This window comes from Gambusia affinis, linkage group LG21 (genome assembly GCF_019740435.1).
Source record: "Gambusia affinis linkage group LG21, SWU_Gaff_1.0, whole genome shotgun sequence".
In the NCBI taxonomy this organism is placed as follows: domain Eukaryota; kingdom Metazoa; phylum Chordata; class Actinopteri; order Cyprinodontiformes; family Poeciliidae; genus Gambusia; species Gambusia affinis.
In genome coordinates, this window is record NC_057888.1 from 11369370 (window position 1) to 11385891 (window position 16522).

The 16522-nt window shown below is 36.8% G+C and overlaps 3 protein-coding genes across 3 annotated transcripts; 2 read left to right on the forward strand and 1 right to left on the reverse strand.

Annotated features, from left to right (window-relative positions):
- Positions 1-2808: 2808 nt before the first annotated feature.
- On the reverse strand, positions 2809-5222 carry si:ch211-161h7.8 (thiosulfate:glutathione sulfurtransferase). Its single transcript, XM_044104733.1, is given in 5 exon segments — positions 2809-3134; positions 3224-3386; positions 3490-3615; positions 4996-5106; positions 5109-5222. Coding segments are annotated over 5 exon segments (513 nt in total). The 5' UTR covers positions 5167-5222; the 3' UTR covers positions 2809-3079.
- Positions 5223-10223: 5001 nt separating this feature from the next.
- Positions 10224-12706, forward strand: LOC122824290 (cystatin-B-like). The gene is made up of 3 exons (XM_044104712.1): positions 10224-10411; positions 10516-10617; positions 11682-12706. Exons 1-3 carry the CDS (start codon positions 10337-10339, stop codon positions 11808-11810), a joined length of 306 nt encoding a protein of 101 aa, XP_043960647.1. The 5' UTR covers positions 10224-10336; the 3' UTR covers positions 11811-12706.
- A 1222-nt stretch (positions 12707-13928) lies between these two features.
- Positions 13929-15506, forward strand: LOC122824254 (cystatin-B-like). The gene is made up of 3 exons (XM_044104633.1): positions 13929-14089; positions 14189-14290; positions 15191-15506. Exons 1-3 carry the CDS (start codon positions 14024-14026, stop codon positions 15317-15319), a joined length of 297 nt encoding a protein of 98 aa, XP_043960568.1. The 5' UTR covers positions 13929-14023; the 3' UTR covers positions 15320-15506.
- Positions 15507-16522: the final 1016 nt, after the last annotated feature.

The window sequence follows — 16522 nt, forward strand, 5'->3', positions numbered from 1 at the left end:
CTAATGTAAAAGTGTCCAAATGTCCTTGATGCTCAAAGGAAACATGACCCATCCTTCTGCTCTTCAACAGCAAAATTCCCACTTGCTTTGTGGCAAGCTGGGAAGAATCCTAATGTGTGCTGTAGCTGAGGGGAATATGAATCTTAAAGTGGCGATGAGACCCATACAGTGTGCTTAAGTTGGACTTAACACTGGAAACCGGTGTCCAGTAAGCTCTGAATCCATCAATCCTACCTTCCTGGTACATCATGCAACATTCAGTAGATCGATCCCAGTCTCTCCCATTAGTGGGAGTCAGTGGAAGTGTGCAACTTGTCCTAAACTTGCTATTCCCTTGGTGAGTTGAACATTTAAAACGGGAGCGAAAAAAAACCTAAACTGATTCTCTTCCAAACTAATTACCTTAAATGTGGCCATTCGCAGCCCTCCTACTGTTTTCATAGAAGTAGGAGGCTGGAGAGGGCTGGGATGGAGGAAGGTATGTCCACATGAATGAGGAGGGACCTTGTGAAGATCAGACCCCCGATAGATCCTCACAGAGCCGTTACTGTCAGGATCCATATCTGTCTGGCATAATGGCGGTGTGAAGGTCAGGCCTTAGAGAACAATGCTGCAAGAATAATAAAGGAATGGAGTTGGGGGAGAAGGGGAAATTGTGTATTTAAATCTGCTTACATGTTGCTGCCATCTATTGGTTGAAACGCTATTTTCTATCTGTCAAACACCACCGTTAAGAATAAAAGTTTTTTAACAGACAGACATAGTTTTACCATATTTCCTACATCCCGGTATGATATTCTGAGATTCACTAAAACAACATTTTAGATTTTACAAACTTTTATTGGGAAAACATTAAAGCTGCAGTATATGACTTTTATTTTAAAAATGTTTTCTACATATTTGATGCAATTATTCTTATGTTCTGACAATATAATGTAAAATACATAATCTGTGCAAAAACTCGAGCTCCTTTGTCTTCTCCCAGTTATCCCAGTACTAACTGGAGAAATACATCAGTCAGTCAGAAGCAACCAATTAGAGTCAGGAGGAAGGACTTAGTGCTGTCAATCACTCACATGGTCTCCCTCTCCCACTTGCTCTTTGGTTCATTACAACGCAGCCTGCCACCAAAGCTAAGGCTAGTTAGCACAGACACTGAAGACCGCATATAAAAGGTTTCAGTAAGTTGTTCTTCTACCATCAGCACACTGAGCAGGCTGCTAGGGATGTTGATCCACAGCGGTCAGACACTCCTCCTGGCTCTAATTGGTTGTTTTTGACCGGGAGCGGTTCATTTTTCATTATATACTTGCTGGGAGAAGGTGAAGACTTTAACACGGATTATTTGTCTCATACCATGTACTGTCATGGTATGTCACGACAATCTTAATAAATAAATAAATATATATAAAATATCAATTTTTGTGAAAATTATAAAAACATGTTGCTTCAAGGTTATGCAAAGAGACGACAAGTTCCTAGTTGGATTAATAGTTGTAGAGCTTGATCAAAACATTAACATTTTCGGTTTGCCAACATCTGATTCTTTGTTCTTAGGCAAAATTGTGAGTGAGTCAAATCCCTTGGACAATAGGGTCAACCTATTGTTGTTCCAAACATTCAAACCAAAACCCAAAACTTAACTTTAGGAATTATGGGACAATTAAAAGCCTACCAATCTTTTCTTATGATGCTACATTATTTGTAAAGCAGTTTGACAACATAACAGCTTACCAAAATCCTGTCCAAAGAATATAAGAAAACAGCTTTATGTTACAACACAGGATTTTAACCATAAAAGAATGCCTGAACACAGAGGCCGAAAAGGGAGAAACTGCATTTTGGTCCTCTAATTCACTGAACAACTGCCCCGTGACTGCACAATTCCTAAGAGTTCACTGAAACCGTGCCAGCAGGTCATTTTGAGGCCAGAGCAAATTAACTTAATGAGATAATTTTCAACAACTTTCAATGACTTGGTATTTTATTTTATTGTATCTGATCTCTCTACTCAAGGTAGACTCAATATAAATTACCTCCATAAGATCAGAAGAAGTAAAGATAATAAAAAACAATATCTTCAGTCTGGAAATCTTTGACTCAGTAATGTGTTGGTCAAATCCTCTTTGGACATATTTAGGAAATAGTATGTGGTTCATAGGCAGTTCAAAAGCTGAACAAAACACATTTGGAGTTCATCAAGAGGGTGGATGGTTTTGCAGATCAAGCAAAGTGATAATTTTGCATTATTTAAGTAGACTTGTGCATCTATTTAATTAAATGATACAAAAAACACAAAAAATAATTGAAAATTTAGTAAGTGAGCAGCTCCAGTACAACTAGAGAAAAGCAATACACCTAGAATCACATTTACTGCTTTTGTTACAGCCACCATTATTCAGTTATAACATTAGTTGTATTACAGAGAAGTCTGCCTCCATTCCAGTTCAGTGTAAGATATCTGCAGCTTATGATTCAAGGAAAGATTTGATTGCTTCTTCCACTTATCAGTTCAGAAGCAAAACTGTCAGGCACATGCTCATCTTCCAAGACAAGAAACTCTGTGATCTGACATTGTCCTGCTAAGACCACCACATAGATCTCAAAGGAGAAAATATTACTTCAGTGCAGAAAACTGCACAAAAGGTGTGAATTATTTTCATTTGTTTCACATTTTACTTCCAAGGGGGGTAGACTATCTTGTAATTTTTGGAAATGATGTTGATTAAAAGTTCTCTAGGCTTTCTGAAGTTCTTTTGAGGTTTTCCTGTAAGATTCCCTCAAAGTAAAGGTCTAGGAAGAGACATGTTTTGCTTGAAACCTTTTATTAACATGAAACTTGTTCAATTTAACACACCTCCAATGATTTTATTTTGAATAAAAAGGACACTTGCTGTATTTACTCAAGTTCAATGCACAATTTAATAAAATTCAGTAACTTTAAAATAAGAAGCATGTAAAGCTAACTTTCAACAGCCTAAACACTGTAAGTTGCCAAAGTGAACAATGATGACATTCTGTTTAATGATTTTATATATTCTAAAAACATAATCTAAAGGAAATAGATTTTAGTATGATTTCAATTTCCTTCTTGCTCGACCCATGCAGCATACCCTCCTTTCAGGTGTCTTGCTCTGAGAAAAAGACACATGCAATAAAAAGATCATCTCTTTTCCTCCAAGTGAACAACCAGTTTGACAAGTTACTTGCAAACTGCTTTTACCTGTGAAATCCCATCTGACGGGCAATGCCCAGGGCCTCGCCACTCCTAACACCTGTTCTGCAGTTGAACACTATATTATCGTCATCTTTTCCAGGAGCCTTCACTTCAAACTTCTGCTTAAAGCTCTCAGGAGGCAGCTTCAGAGACTCCTCCACGGTATCCACTTGTAATGTCACACAGGAAAAAAACAAAAAACATAAAGAAAAGTAAATGTAAATTTCCAGATGAACAGCTCGGAACTAAACTGCACATGTATTGTGACCTACATGGGAGGTTGACTGCTTGAGGAATGTGGCCACTCTGGTATTCATCCGGATTCCTCACATCAAAAAGCTGAACGTTACGGTTTGACAGCATGGCCTTCAGCTGTGAGGGGGTCACCATTGACGCTTCTATGAAGAAACGGGTAAAGGAGTAAATAGAAAAATGCAGACAGTGGGACAAACCATGCTTGTAGTTGTTGTGCTTGATGGAGTTCCATATAAATGAAGCGTCTACGAGTCCGGTCTATCCTGCTGAATTCAAGAACATCTTGCTCAAAAGAAGGTGCTGGCAAAAGGAAATGCTAGCTGCTGCAGACCAGGGATGTCCCATTATGGCTAACTTACTCGCATTAAAAATGTTCCCTTGCTGCTCACTGGCCACTGCCATGAAGAAGAAATAATCACTGATTGTTCACCTTTCATGCATTTTTACCTAGTAAACTCCTCATATATCTCAGAGATGTTGCAATTTTCAAAACCATGGTGCTTAGAATAGTTATCAAAGAAAATTCAATTCCTCCTTTCAAATGATGTTTCACTTAAATAGAGATAACTTTAAAAAAACAAAACAAAAAATCAGTTGCAGTTTTTTTTTTCCAGACAAGCTTTTGGGCTGTTGTGATATACCTTTATTTTAATGTATAGGGTATTTTCTGGGGGTTTTTTTTTTACTTACCATTTTCTTTACTAACATTTTTCTTATTTTTGTGAAACTGTATAAATAAAGCTTTTTTTCCATTTTGCTATTGACAAGTTGACAAGACCTTACTGATAATCTGTCTTACCGTAATTATTTTACAGCATTTTATGAAGTGGCATGGAACTAACTGGTAGTTTGAGTCGACAGATAATTTTAGAAAATAAAAAGATTGTAAAGAAAAGTCACCAGAACATTAATGAGATTGCGTTGACATGTAATAATTATTTGATAATAATTAGATATCTCTGAGGAGGTAGTTTGTGGTCCATCTCTGTTATTTGGACGTAAAAACGTTGTTTTAATGTCAGAAATAAACACAATAAATACACTGTCATTAATGCATTTAATTGAAGGCCCCAGAGTATATCACAATGTATTGTCTGAACTTTAAATTGTCAAAAAATTCTAGCAAACAAGCGGACTTGAACGCACCATGGAGTGAACAACCGTGAAACTTCAAACCAGACACTACACCGGTGTCAAAACGCACTACTTATTCAGTTTTACTGTAACTCATAACTCAACAGCCCCATCTGCATTACAGTAAGTTATCTGAACCATTGTTTCTCCAAGTTAACTACAACTGTCAGAATCCTAAAAATGAAGGACGAACCAGTTTTAGCGGTTTTACGTGTCTGGGAAGATAAAGACATGCCATAAAATAAATTATCAGCCTTAAAACCAGGTAGTAAGGTGTTCAGTGTCATTGTCACACTTGTGTATGTAGGCCTTATAAAAATGGGTTTAGAGGTGACTCGTGAAGGAGAGGGTCGAGTAAAGTAAAGGAGTATTTCTCTTTGTGAAATTACCGTCGTCGTGTGTTCCTCCGCATGTTGGGCTGGGGGTCGTGTAAGTCCGGATAAATGAAGCTACAGTCGGGTAAGACTTTCGGTTGACAGCCTGACATAAACCTCGCGACACAAGAGGGACAACATGGTGAGAGCAGGAACGCTGTACAGACTGCTGTGCAACATGATCATCACCTAAATAGTTAATGTAAGTATTATTGTAAACAAACTCTTCTTCTTTGGAAATATTTGAGCACTTCTTCTTTGTTTTGTCGAGACTAAACTGCAACACTGCCCCTTCTGGTCGATTAGCGACTTGCGCAGAAGTCTGCGACCTGGTGCTCCGGAGCAGCAAGCTGCTCTCTCTCGAGTCTCGACCTTCTGCAATGGCTCTTTAAAACTTTGGCTGACGATTTTTTAAAAATATAATGATAAATGCACGTTTTACCAGTGGAATAGAATGACACTAAAAACACAATACTATTTTTACTGTTTTTTTGTTCGTCTTCTCAGAAGGTTTGAAAAATAGGGGCTTTATTTACATTAGTTTTCATAAACAGCAATATTACATAGAGAAAAGTTATAAAGGTTTTAATTTTTCTTTATTTAGGATATTGTGAAGTAAAATGTTAGTTCTTAAAAAAGACAAAAAGTTATATCTACAAAAAGAATATGTAATATTATTATTAAGCTAGTTTTACTTAGCTAAATTGAGGAGAGATGGAACAGAAAAAACAGAAGATGAGGTGAGGAATAAAATAAATGGGACTGCTGTTTGAAATGTCTCAATGTTTGCATGTGTGGTCAGTAATAGCTGGAGCATCCTCTGGGTGAGATCTTCAGGAAATTCTACTTTGTTCAGGGACTAAATTGTAGTTGAAACACATTTTCTGAATTCAAACAGGAACAATAGTTGGAATCTGCAGGGGTTTGTCTGACTATACTGCATAAAATTCGAACAAACCACAAGCAAATAAGGTATTAAAAGCCTGATTACATCAATTTCTCTTTTTTTGTTGTTTTGTTTTTGTATTTTTGTACCAAGTATGTCTTATTCATATTGACTTTAAAATGAAACACTTCAGTTATTTAATCTTTTCTCTATCATATAAATGTTACAACACATATGAATCTAATGATTGTCTCTTTCTTTCCCTATTACTTTAAAATTCCCAGTAAGCCTTGAATAGTTGGACATCAGCTTAAGTGGCATATTTTCCCAACTCGGATTATAGCTTGCCCACTTGTGCTGTTTTTGTAGCCTCAAGGGATGTCCTAAGCACTCAGCTGTGCAACACATTCTCAAGAGCTTGTCTTGCTGGAATTAGCGCCACATTTCTATATTTAAGCAATGGGACATCGACTCAATATTGTTGGCCAAGCATCTCATTAAACTAATCTGATGTTCTTCTCTACAATGGGTTTCATATACTTTCTCTGTGGCAGTCTGGAGTAAAAAATGTGCTATAAAGCAGAGAAACACACACTGCGCACTTCTTACCTTCCACAATACAGGACGTCATTTATGGTCATACTTGTGCAGAACCATCATCACCTTTTCATTTGATGTGTGGCTTCTGATCATGCATTTGCTCCCACAGCATTATATTCTAAAAATGAAGCACTTCTTGTGCTGGATGTGCAAATATACAGTTGAAACTAAATGCTTAGTAAAATATTAGAAGATAACTTTTTTTTTTCTCACTGCCTCTACAGTTATTCTACTGAATCCTCAGAGAATTGAGTGATATTAGTATTGCATGTAGTGTAAGTAACCGGGCACATCTTTCTAAAAATCCAAGTGTTTCATAATCTTCCTTTCAGCTGGACATCCTCCCAGAGGAGTTGCTTCCTTCCATTTTCAAAGGCATTTATATATAATTCAGATATTCTCATGGTTAATCCTATTACTTGCTATCATTAAATTAATTAATCTCTTTGGGCGGCTTCCAGTCTTCAAAATTAAAGCAGTTAGGGAACACAGCTCTCTAAATATCTGCCAACACCCCTGGATGGAAACATATTGCATACAGTTCCACGTTTCATCGCCCGACGGAAGTTATGGACCATCCGACGGGAGAACAGGGAATCTGGTGAAGCATCACTATAAAGGCCAAGCACTGTCTTGTTCAATATTTGTTAAAGCATCCTGTCAGTGAACCTGGAGATTCTCATCCACATGAGCTGCTGCAATAAAGCTGTAAAGTCTGCTTGTGCAGATATCTCTTATTTCCCACACACAATCATTTTCAGTTGCGCGTTATATCACAGTCAGTTTCAAAAGCACAAGAAAAAAAACAAACTTGAAGCATAATGGATTTTCTGCTGTGCACAACATTCAGCCACAGCTGATAGCAAGGCACTGTGGGCCAGCATTTAATCTGACACCTCAGGCAGTCACAAAGTAAATCTGAGGGCTTTAAAGATAATTTGTAAGAAAACTCCACATGAAAGCTGTTAATATGCAACGATGGGTTCTCCAGAGAGGCTTCAAGCTGCTTCAGTGCTGCCTCACAAGGGAAAGATATAATATTTATCAAATAGAATAACAGAGATTATGTTTTATCTATTTATTTAAGATAGCAATATGGAGTTCACTTGGCTCCCTTGCTAAATGTGTTTGGGGTTAAACAAAGTAATCACAATCCCCCTGGCATGGACAAATATAGCAGAAGTAAGCCAAAATGTTAGTTGAGTTTGATTTGTTTTTTTTCTTTGATCCAAATTTGGAGGGCCATACAAAAGTATTCACACCACATGACATTTTCCACATATTGTGATGTTATAGCTACATATTGCGTTATGTTTCTTTTTCTTTCTTTTTGATTCACCGTTATAAGTCAGGATCGATTTGCAAAGAAAGGTAAAAAATCTTGTACAGCTTTCAATCAAAATTCCAGACTGGTACAAATTTAAGGAGTGGGGAAAAACTGGATTTAGGTCTGAACATTGAGAATGGTATATTCAGGAAGAGGCACAGATACAAATGAGCTTTGTATCTGTGCAGCTCCTCCATATTTACCTAGGGTCCCTTGGCTCCATCTCTGATGACAATTAACCTATTTTTATTAAAGTTTTATTTCACTCCGTTCCAGATAAAGTCTTTTGCATTTAAGCTGTTCTCAGATCCTAACAAGCTAACCAGGCCGGCAGCTATGAAGTGTTATGGGTGGAGGTCACTGCTGGATGTGGCACAGGGGCAGCCAGCTGACAATCAGAGATCACCAGGCAGAATATTTGCATGGTTGGCATACAATTATGTGCAAGAAATCGAACATATAGGAGTTGTACTGAAAAATAAAGAAATTATTGCCAAAGTGTTTGACATGCAAACCTGGCAGTGAAAATATATTATCAAGAAAGTCTTCAGTTTGGAAGGAAGGTCTCAGCATTCAAAACATGTCAAAAATGTCTACTAGAATAGATGTAGAAATTGCTGGACTTGGTTTCTTGAAGATTTTTTCATCTCTTCTCCAAAACAGTTTGCTTTTGTTGGAGAAGTTTGGATTTTTTTTTTACTGTATTGGTTTTCAGCTTCCTCTCAAAATCCAAACACATGCATACTTATGTGTAGCTAATGATTTATTTAGCATTTAAGCCTAAAAAGTTTGTCTAGGCATTTTAGTTATTCAATTAATTTAAATTAAAATGAGGGTGTGAATGAGTGTGGATTGGTTTGTCTCTCAGATGTGTCTGTGTTGCATTTGTACACCATGCAAAAGTTTTAAAGAATTAAAGACTGATATATTTCACTTAATGTTCTGAATTTATAGGGTATAAGCTTCTCTTACTGTAATAATTTACCACATTTTTTAAAACTTTTTGACAATATTCTAATTTCTTGAGGCGTATTAGTCTGTCACAGATTGGGTATGTGCGCCATCTTCTGGCGACCCAAAACATTGCAAAGAATGTAGGAAAGAAGATGAACATGTTTGAACTTTAATCAAAAAAAGGAGAGAAGAACTGTACTGTGACGTAGACAGATCTTTCTAGAATTTATCCAAAATGCAAACACAAAGCATTTTTTTAATCCCAGATGTGTGGAAGTAAAATGTATTTAAATATGCACACGCCTAAACAAATACAAATAAATATTTATTAATTAATCAAAAACCCTTGGCAAAGTGAATTCTGTCAAGCAATATAAAAGCAAAATCTAACTTTTGTTAAAAAGATTTTCTAAGCCCTTCTGGTAAACTACATTATGAAACCTATTAATGATTCCAGTCAACAGATATTTTGCTCCAAATAGAATCAATATAATTTATGATACGGAGAAAACTTATATATTAGACATGAGACACTGAATTACTACCTACAGAAAACTATAATTTTTATTTATAGATACAAACTTGATGTTTATATCTCCATTGCTTAATAGCATGTGGATTAACTAACTTCAAAGTAAATATATATATATAATAAAATATATAATATATATATAATAATAATAATAATAAATACATATACATATATGTATATGTATTTACAAGCAGAGATCTGTTTTCTGCATCCTGTAAAACCTGCTCTGACTTTTGATGGTACACAAGCAGGAAACAGGAAGTCCAAATTCTTCCAAGAAAGTCTTTGGTTTTCTTTTTCATTCTATGTGACAAATGACATGTTTTCCTTTAAAAAAGCAGATTTAGATTTGTTTCAAAGCAGGGAGAAAATGTTTGCAAATAAAAGATGAAGCCTGGTCCTCTGGTAATGGAGAGCTTACCCAGAAAGAAGGAGGATTTTTCCTCCTCTGCCTTCAGTGCTGTATGTAGCAGGTAAGAAAACTAATTTTAACGTAAAGATTTAATCTGTTTCCACACATTATTTGCATATTAACAACTTATGAAGAGTATTCATACACAAACTGTTCACAGAGCAGCTTAATGAGTGAATTTTTCTCATAATAAAAATCCGATCCTGCAACATATTTGCTACAAACACACCTTAAAAATTGGAAACAGAAAAGACTTCCAGTAGCCCTGGACATACACCCACTCGGACCTTTGCTTCCTTGCATAGTTGGTTATTCCCCTCAGTAAGGTCAGCTGTTCCGTAAGGGACTGAGCTACGTGGATAGACGTTTAAAAAAATGGTGTTAAACTATTTATTTTCTTTTCCTTTCTGTAAAATAGAGCTTCTTACACTATGTGGATAATTCATGTAAAGTAAACAAGTATTTTCTTAATTTGCTCAGGAAAGCATTTTAAAAAAGCAACGCTCCCCTCCTCCCCTTGTCTTTCAAAGAAATGGTACAGTCCACCAATATTAGCTCAGTTCTCTGCTTGAATTCCTCTCTGGATCACACACAGTAAATGGTTTTCTCGACAACTTTAGTTTGATTTCTATTTTAAAGTCTGCCATGGAGGTAAAATGTGGGGGGATATCCCGTGAGACAAAGGATGCCGATGAAAATGTTCAGCAGATCTGTGATAAAGTAAGGACATGCGTCTACTGCCACACCTATTCGGACATGAACCCTTGCTACTTTCTGGGGTGTGCGGTGATTAATTTTTATGCTGTCTCCTTATTTTTCCTCAGGTGAGGCCTGATGTGGAAGAGAAAGCAGGGAAGACCTATGATGTTTTTACAGCCAAGAGCTACAAGACTCAGCCTGTAGCTGGGACAAACTACTTCATTAAGGCAATTTTGTCTGTAGAAGTTCAACTTTAGTTTAAGGCATCCTGTCCTTGATAGTGAAGTACTTTGCCATTCAGTTCTTTCAACATCCAATTGAACACATACATTTTCAAAATTAACAGCTGATAAGTTTTTGCATTTTAATTTATTAATTTTATGCTCTGCAGAAATAGTCAACATCCCTTGAACTTTTTCACATTTTGTCACATTGCAACCACAAGTTTCTGCGACATTCCCAATTCTTTTAGAAACTTAACAGACCGAGAGAAAGTAGTATATAAATGCGAAGTGGTGTTTTTACTTTGACTCCTACTGCTTCTACATATTGAGAGGGTTTTTATTTCTCTGTTCTCTGGACAATAGCTAAAGCTGAACTTGAATGTCCCGTTCTAGCACATGAATATACTTTCTGCCAAGCTCTTTTGCACAAATATAAAGAATGGTTTTCTGCTTCCACGTTTGATCTGTACTTAGCTTCTCCCATCTCCCCAATAAATCTAACCAATTTTTATGTCCCTCCCAAAGAATACCATGCTCACAGCATCATACTGCCATCACAATTTTTCACACTTCCTCAAATGGATTGTTCAAAATGATGTGCAGTGTTAGTTTTTATGCTAGCTAGGGATCTTAGCGTTGGTCTCCCCTGATCAGAGAAGCTGTAGTTTACTGAGATTGAATGATCTACATCTAATTAATTAGCTGACTAGATTATAGTTGTATCAGAATATATACATTATGCACTTTTTGGATTTATATGTATACATAATTTTTGGAAATATGTTTCACTTTCATGTAATATGGAATCCCCAAAATGCATTCAAGTTGTAATGTGACATAATGTAAAAAGTCCCAAGTGTCAATGATTACTTTCAGAAGCTACTGTAAAACACCAATTTTGCCAGAAATACAAAGAATGGTTGTCAGGTAACAACATTTAGCATTAATTACATTATTTTTCCCCAACTAAAGGACATCAATTTGATGTCACTGCATGCAGACCCTCCTTTACCATTTTTAATACATGAAAGGATCCTGTTTAACTTAGTTTATGGTGTCCCTTTCAGGTCCACATCGGTGGAGATGATTACATTCACCTCCGTGTTTGGAAAAAACTCCCATGTTATGGAGGAGATCTTACGCTATCAGACATACAGGTCTCCAAGAGCCACCATGACTCCATTGATTACTTTTAAAAGGTTCACAGTCCAGGCACAGGATCCGGCGGCCAGCAGGGAAGACATCAAATCATCAATATCCAGCGACGACGAGGCAAAGAGCACCTCATGTATCAGTAAAGTACAGCCATCAGCTGTTGTGTAAACTGTTTACTCCTCTATATCTGTGACAGCTCACTTAGAAAGAATCTTGAAATTAACTCCTGCAAATCATATGTTTTACGATGTGGTTATTCTGCCACACTCCCTGCTTTCTGACTTAAAAAAATGAGCCTGTAAGCAGTTTGACAATCCCTGATCTTTACCATTACTCACATCTCGGTTGCATCTTGTGACTGATGTTCCTTATTGTTTTGCACGCAGTACTCCCAGTCATACACGAAATGATGACTCATGTCTGCAGCTTTATGTTCTTAAATATATTGCATATGAAGACTCAGTGGTGTCCAGCTTCATCAGGGTTCTTATTTTTTTGGATCTGAAATTCAACAACTTATAATGTAAAAGTAAAGTTTTTTGTTTTTTTTTGGTTCAGTTGTAAGAATGTATGATTGTGGTCGATATGAATGAAATGGAGACATTTTTTCTTAGGCTGTTTAAAGAACTTGGAAAATTATGAAAGTTAATGCTGGTGTGTCATTAATGCTGCAGCTCTGTCAGAAAGCTGTAACAACTCCCTAATGCTCAACACACTATTGTTTTATCTTTTTAGATGTCTGGTAACTGAATAAAACTGGTATTTTAAATGCAAATAGTTTTCTTGGGATATAATTCAAACTATTGACAGACGTCTTGGATCCAAAGTTGCTCCATATCTGCTTACACTTCATTTAATGTCTCTACACTCTAAAAACACTTCATTTAATGTGTAATAGCTTCTTGATTTTAACGTGTTACTACATTTAATTTATTTTTTCATATGTAATTTCAGCTGGGATAAAAACACATTGCTAGTTAATAAACAACACACAAAAAAATTCAATTCAGTATCTGTAATTGAATTAGGGAACCAAAGCTTCCAGTGACCTGTATGAAGCGTCTGTCTAAATTACAATGCTATATTAAAGATCCAATGTTTGCTGGATGAAATTGGAATATTGCACCGGAATTAAGCTTTCTGGCTCATAATGTTGCAACATTCCACCCTGTTCCGTGTTCTCATCAGCAACAACCACTGACATCATGTACTGTGTGTAGCAAACACCACCATGAACACCAAAAACACAGTAGATGGGCCACACATAAGGTTGTGGAGTTTAAAGCAGTGTTATGAACAAAAATATCCCAAGCTTTAAACCCTTCCTGTTGCGCCACCCTAGTGCGAAATTCATTTGAACTATTTGCTGTGGCCTAGATTGTTGTATGAAAACCATAAGAGGTTCTGTTTGCTTGTTTCTGGTTCAACATACCATCAATCAAATAAATGAATCATTAGCTGGTTCCTGCGGAAGCTGACAACATGCAGAGGAAATATTTAAACCATTTGTGTTAAGAGTAGGAAAGTATTTAAAACGTAGCAAAACCTGAAAATTTATGTTTCTGTTGTAACGAATGTTCACTTCCGTTTCCCTTTCACATCATCAGCGCACTGGTTGATTAATTAGCGTCAAAATGTTTTTCTTGGGCCAAAAATACAACAACAGCAAAAAGACTAAAAAGAGGAGCATAATGTTGAGACAAGGCGTTTATTTCTCTATCCAGGTTGCTCTTCGGAAAATAGTGTACATCGGTAAGAAAAAAAGGGGGAACGGAGGGTGGAAAGTGGCAAAGAGGAAGGAGAACTGAGTGAGGTGTTTGGTTTCTGGGTTTCGCTATGACTCATGTTTGTCCCAAAGCTCTCTCCTCATTCCACTTTTACCAGAAGAAATGGGCCTCTAAATCCAGCCAGCTGTGTCAGTGAAGCGTCCACTCCTCGGTCTGAACCACACGAGTCAGATGAGGGAAGCATGTGAAATGTAGCCTTTAAAAAGAAATGCGTAGAGATTAAATCAATACTACATTAACGCTGCTTAACCTCCATTTCTAAACTAATGCAACTGTTTGTTCATCCTACCATTCTCGTCGGAGTCTAAATTAAAATAAAAACACACCTCTCTCCACTTTGTGATGGTACACTCCAGGGCACTGCTGCATCATGTGATTTACAGACTCAACTTAAACGCCTCACAGACAGACTGGTTGGATATTACTTGGTCTTCTGTCATTGATCGCATTTATACTGACTAGTCAAAATGCTGTGTGGAGGTACAACAGCACCCCAGGACGCCACGGCCGAAATTCAGGAGATATGTAATAATGTAAGGCAAAACGTGCTTCTTGACTAAAGATACTGCAAATTAAAAGCAGACCGGCTCAAATCAGCCGTGACTTTTTTTTGTTGCTGTCTCGCTTTTCAGATGAAGACTCAAGTAGAGCAGAAAGCAGGAAAGACCTATGACACCTTCACCGCCAAGAGCTACAAGAGTCAGGTTGTAGCGGGGACCAACTTCTTCATAAAGGTAGATCAGGCAGCTCACGTATGACTACACGATGCTATGTGAAGAAGCTTTTACATACATTAAAGGCCTTGTTTTCTCATTGATGATCTATATGTTTGGCTGCTGAAAATAGTCAACAGTACTGGTCGTTACTGTCTTATTAGCAGTTGACAGCAGAAGGGATTCCAGATTTTTTTTTAAATGTGTGACTCATCCTTTCCTTATGATTCGCCTAGCATGACCGAAACCAGAAGCATAGATACACAGCTATTACTAGTGAGACAGAGGGGTAAAAGGTGCGGAACACCTTTTGGTTTGCCGGATATAACACGGAAACAGATTCAGAGTAGCACCAATAGAACTGGAACAACTGCTTTGTTAGCATTTGTAGTTGCATTTTACAATACTCTTTATCTTTTTCATGTTTCGTCCTCCGTTGCACGGGATTCAAGTCTAAATTTAATAACTTTTAACGTTTCTTTTTTTTTTATTTATATATATACCATAGACAAACACCGTGTAATAGACTATGTGCATCTAACATGCACTAATTGCAAATTGATCGTCAACTGCTAAGCTATGAGCGAGTGGAACTACAAAACAAACAAGTGTATTGTGGGTAATGTAGTATTAATTGAGGGCATGGATTTTACATGCAAAGTAGTGCATAACCTCAAAGTGGAAGAAGAACCATGCATGTTTTTTATTTATTGTTATTGTTATTTTCACTTTTTAAGACAACAAAATTTGAGGTGGTAACTTATGCTTTAGATAGAGCACAATCTCTTGATTGTTTTTGTTGTTCATGTCATCTGTTGTGACAATATGAAAAAATTCAAGGAGTATTACATATTATTATACATAATTAAGGGTTTGCCCAAGTGAGTGCAGTGTAAACTGTTAGCTTTAATTATTTTTCAGGTCCATGTCGGAGGTGATGAGCATATTCACATCCGTGTTTTCAAGAAACTCCCATGCCACGGACATGATTGTGAGCTGACCAGTATTCAGCTCTCCAAGAGCCACCAGGACCCCATTGAGTACTTCTGAACCACGGGCTTTCCAAACAACCCTCCAGTGCCTACACACTTCGTCCTGCATCTAATCTTCCCCAACCACGTCATTTTTCTACTCTCACACTGTAGTATCTGACCATGTGTTCAGTGTGAATCATGAATGAAATCTGTTACAAAAATCGTTTTGTACCATAGGTTTGAATAAACGAGTGAAAATTGAATTTTGACTTGTTTTTCTTTGCCCTTGCTGTTGTGGTTGACTAAGATCTCAAAATATGAATATGGCAGATATATGGGAAAGTAGCTGAAACATCTTTACCTCTTCATCACACAAGAGTAAATTCACAAAATATACTCTCTCCTGAGCACAGGCATCCTAACAACTGTTTACTTTTGAGATAAAAGTCTTAAATGTTTTTAAAATGAAGAAAAAGCAAAATAGTTGAGACACAGCTTTCCTTTCCCAGCTTTTATCATCCTGTTGCACAATCTGCAGAGAAGTGGACTTTATCCCTTCTTGTAGGAAATGAGCCACATTGCAGTGGCAGGCACAAAATAATCTTCCTTATTGTCGATCTGTTGAAAAGGTTAGAGCTGTTGCTGTGGCTTCAGACACTTTATGGATTTGTCATTATAAAATTCATTTTATAATCAGCATTTTGAACTCAATGTCTTTGTAATATTGTATTAGTTTCATGTCTTGACAAGCATATGTATTGAACCATGGCTCTCGCCACACCTCAAAGAAAAATGATACTGTCACATGCTGGGTATTCCCTGCCACTGTTGGTGGGAAGAAAATTTTCTCCACATTTTAAAGAACCTGTTAGATCCACCTGAGATTGTTTGAGCTTTTGGTGAAAGGGCGTTGGTTGTCCTATTTTTCAGACAGGTTGAGCTTTGTTTGAACAGCTTTCTTTTTTTTTTTTCTTAAGCAAAATCAGAATTTACTATCTTTGTTTAATATTTCAATTAAATAGATGATCTAAAACAGTCACTTTGACAAAAGAAGCAAAAACAGAACAAATCTGAGGGGTACATACATTTTTACATAACAAAAGTACACCATTCTCTTATTAGAAACCTTGCAAGCATATACTTAAAGTATTTGTAAAAACAAAGAAGTGGAGCAAAATCTGAGTAAAAGTTAGGCTCCTAAAATAAAGGCTAAAAACATTAATTGTGAAAGAAACCTCCTAATTTTAAAATTCAACAGACACTGAAAAGGCAAAGCTAA

What these genes read in the sequence shown, in the direction of transcription:
- LOC122824290 (XM_044104712.1), top strand. Translation starts at nt 10,337, where the DNA reads ATGGAGGTAAAATGTGGGGGGATATCCCGTGAGACAAAGGATGCCGAT. An exon ending in TTCAGCAGATCTGTGATAAA is followed by an intron (nt 10,412 to 10,515) that starts GTAAGGACATGC and finishes ATTTTTCCTCAG; the next exon opens with GTGAGGCCTGATGTGGAAGA. An exon ending in GGACAAACTACTTCATTAAG is followed by an intron (nt 10,618 to 11,681) that starts GCAATTTTGTCT and finishes TGTCCCTTTCAG; the next exon opens with GTCCACATCGGTGGAGATGA.
- LOC122824254 (XM_044104633.1), top strand. Translation starts at nt 14,024, where the DNA reads ATGCTGTGTGGAGGTACAACAGCACCCCAGGACGCCACGGCCGAAATT. An exon ending in TTCAGGAGATATGTAATAAT is followed by an intron (nt 14,090 to 14,188) that starts GTAAGGCAAAAC and finishes CTCGCTTTTCAG; the next exon opens with ATGAAGACTCAAGTAGAGCA. An exon ending in GGACCAACTTCTTCATAAAG is followed by an intron (nt 14,291 to 15,190) that starts GTAGATCAGGCA and finishes ATTATTTTTCAG; the next exon opens with GTCCATGTCGGAGGTGATGA.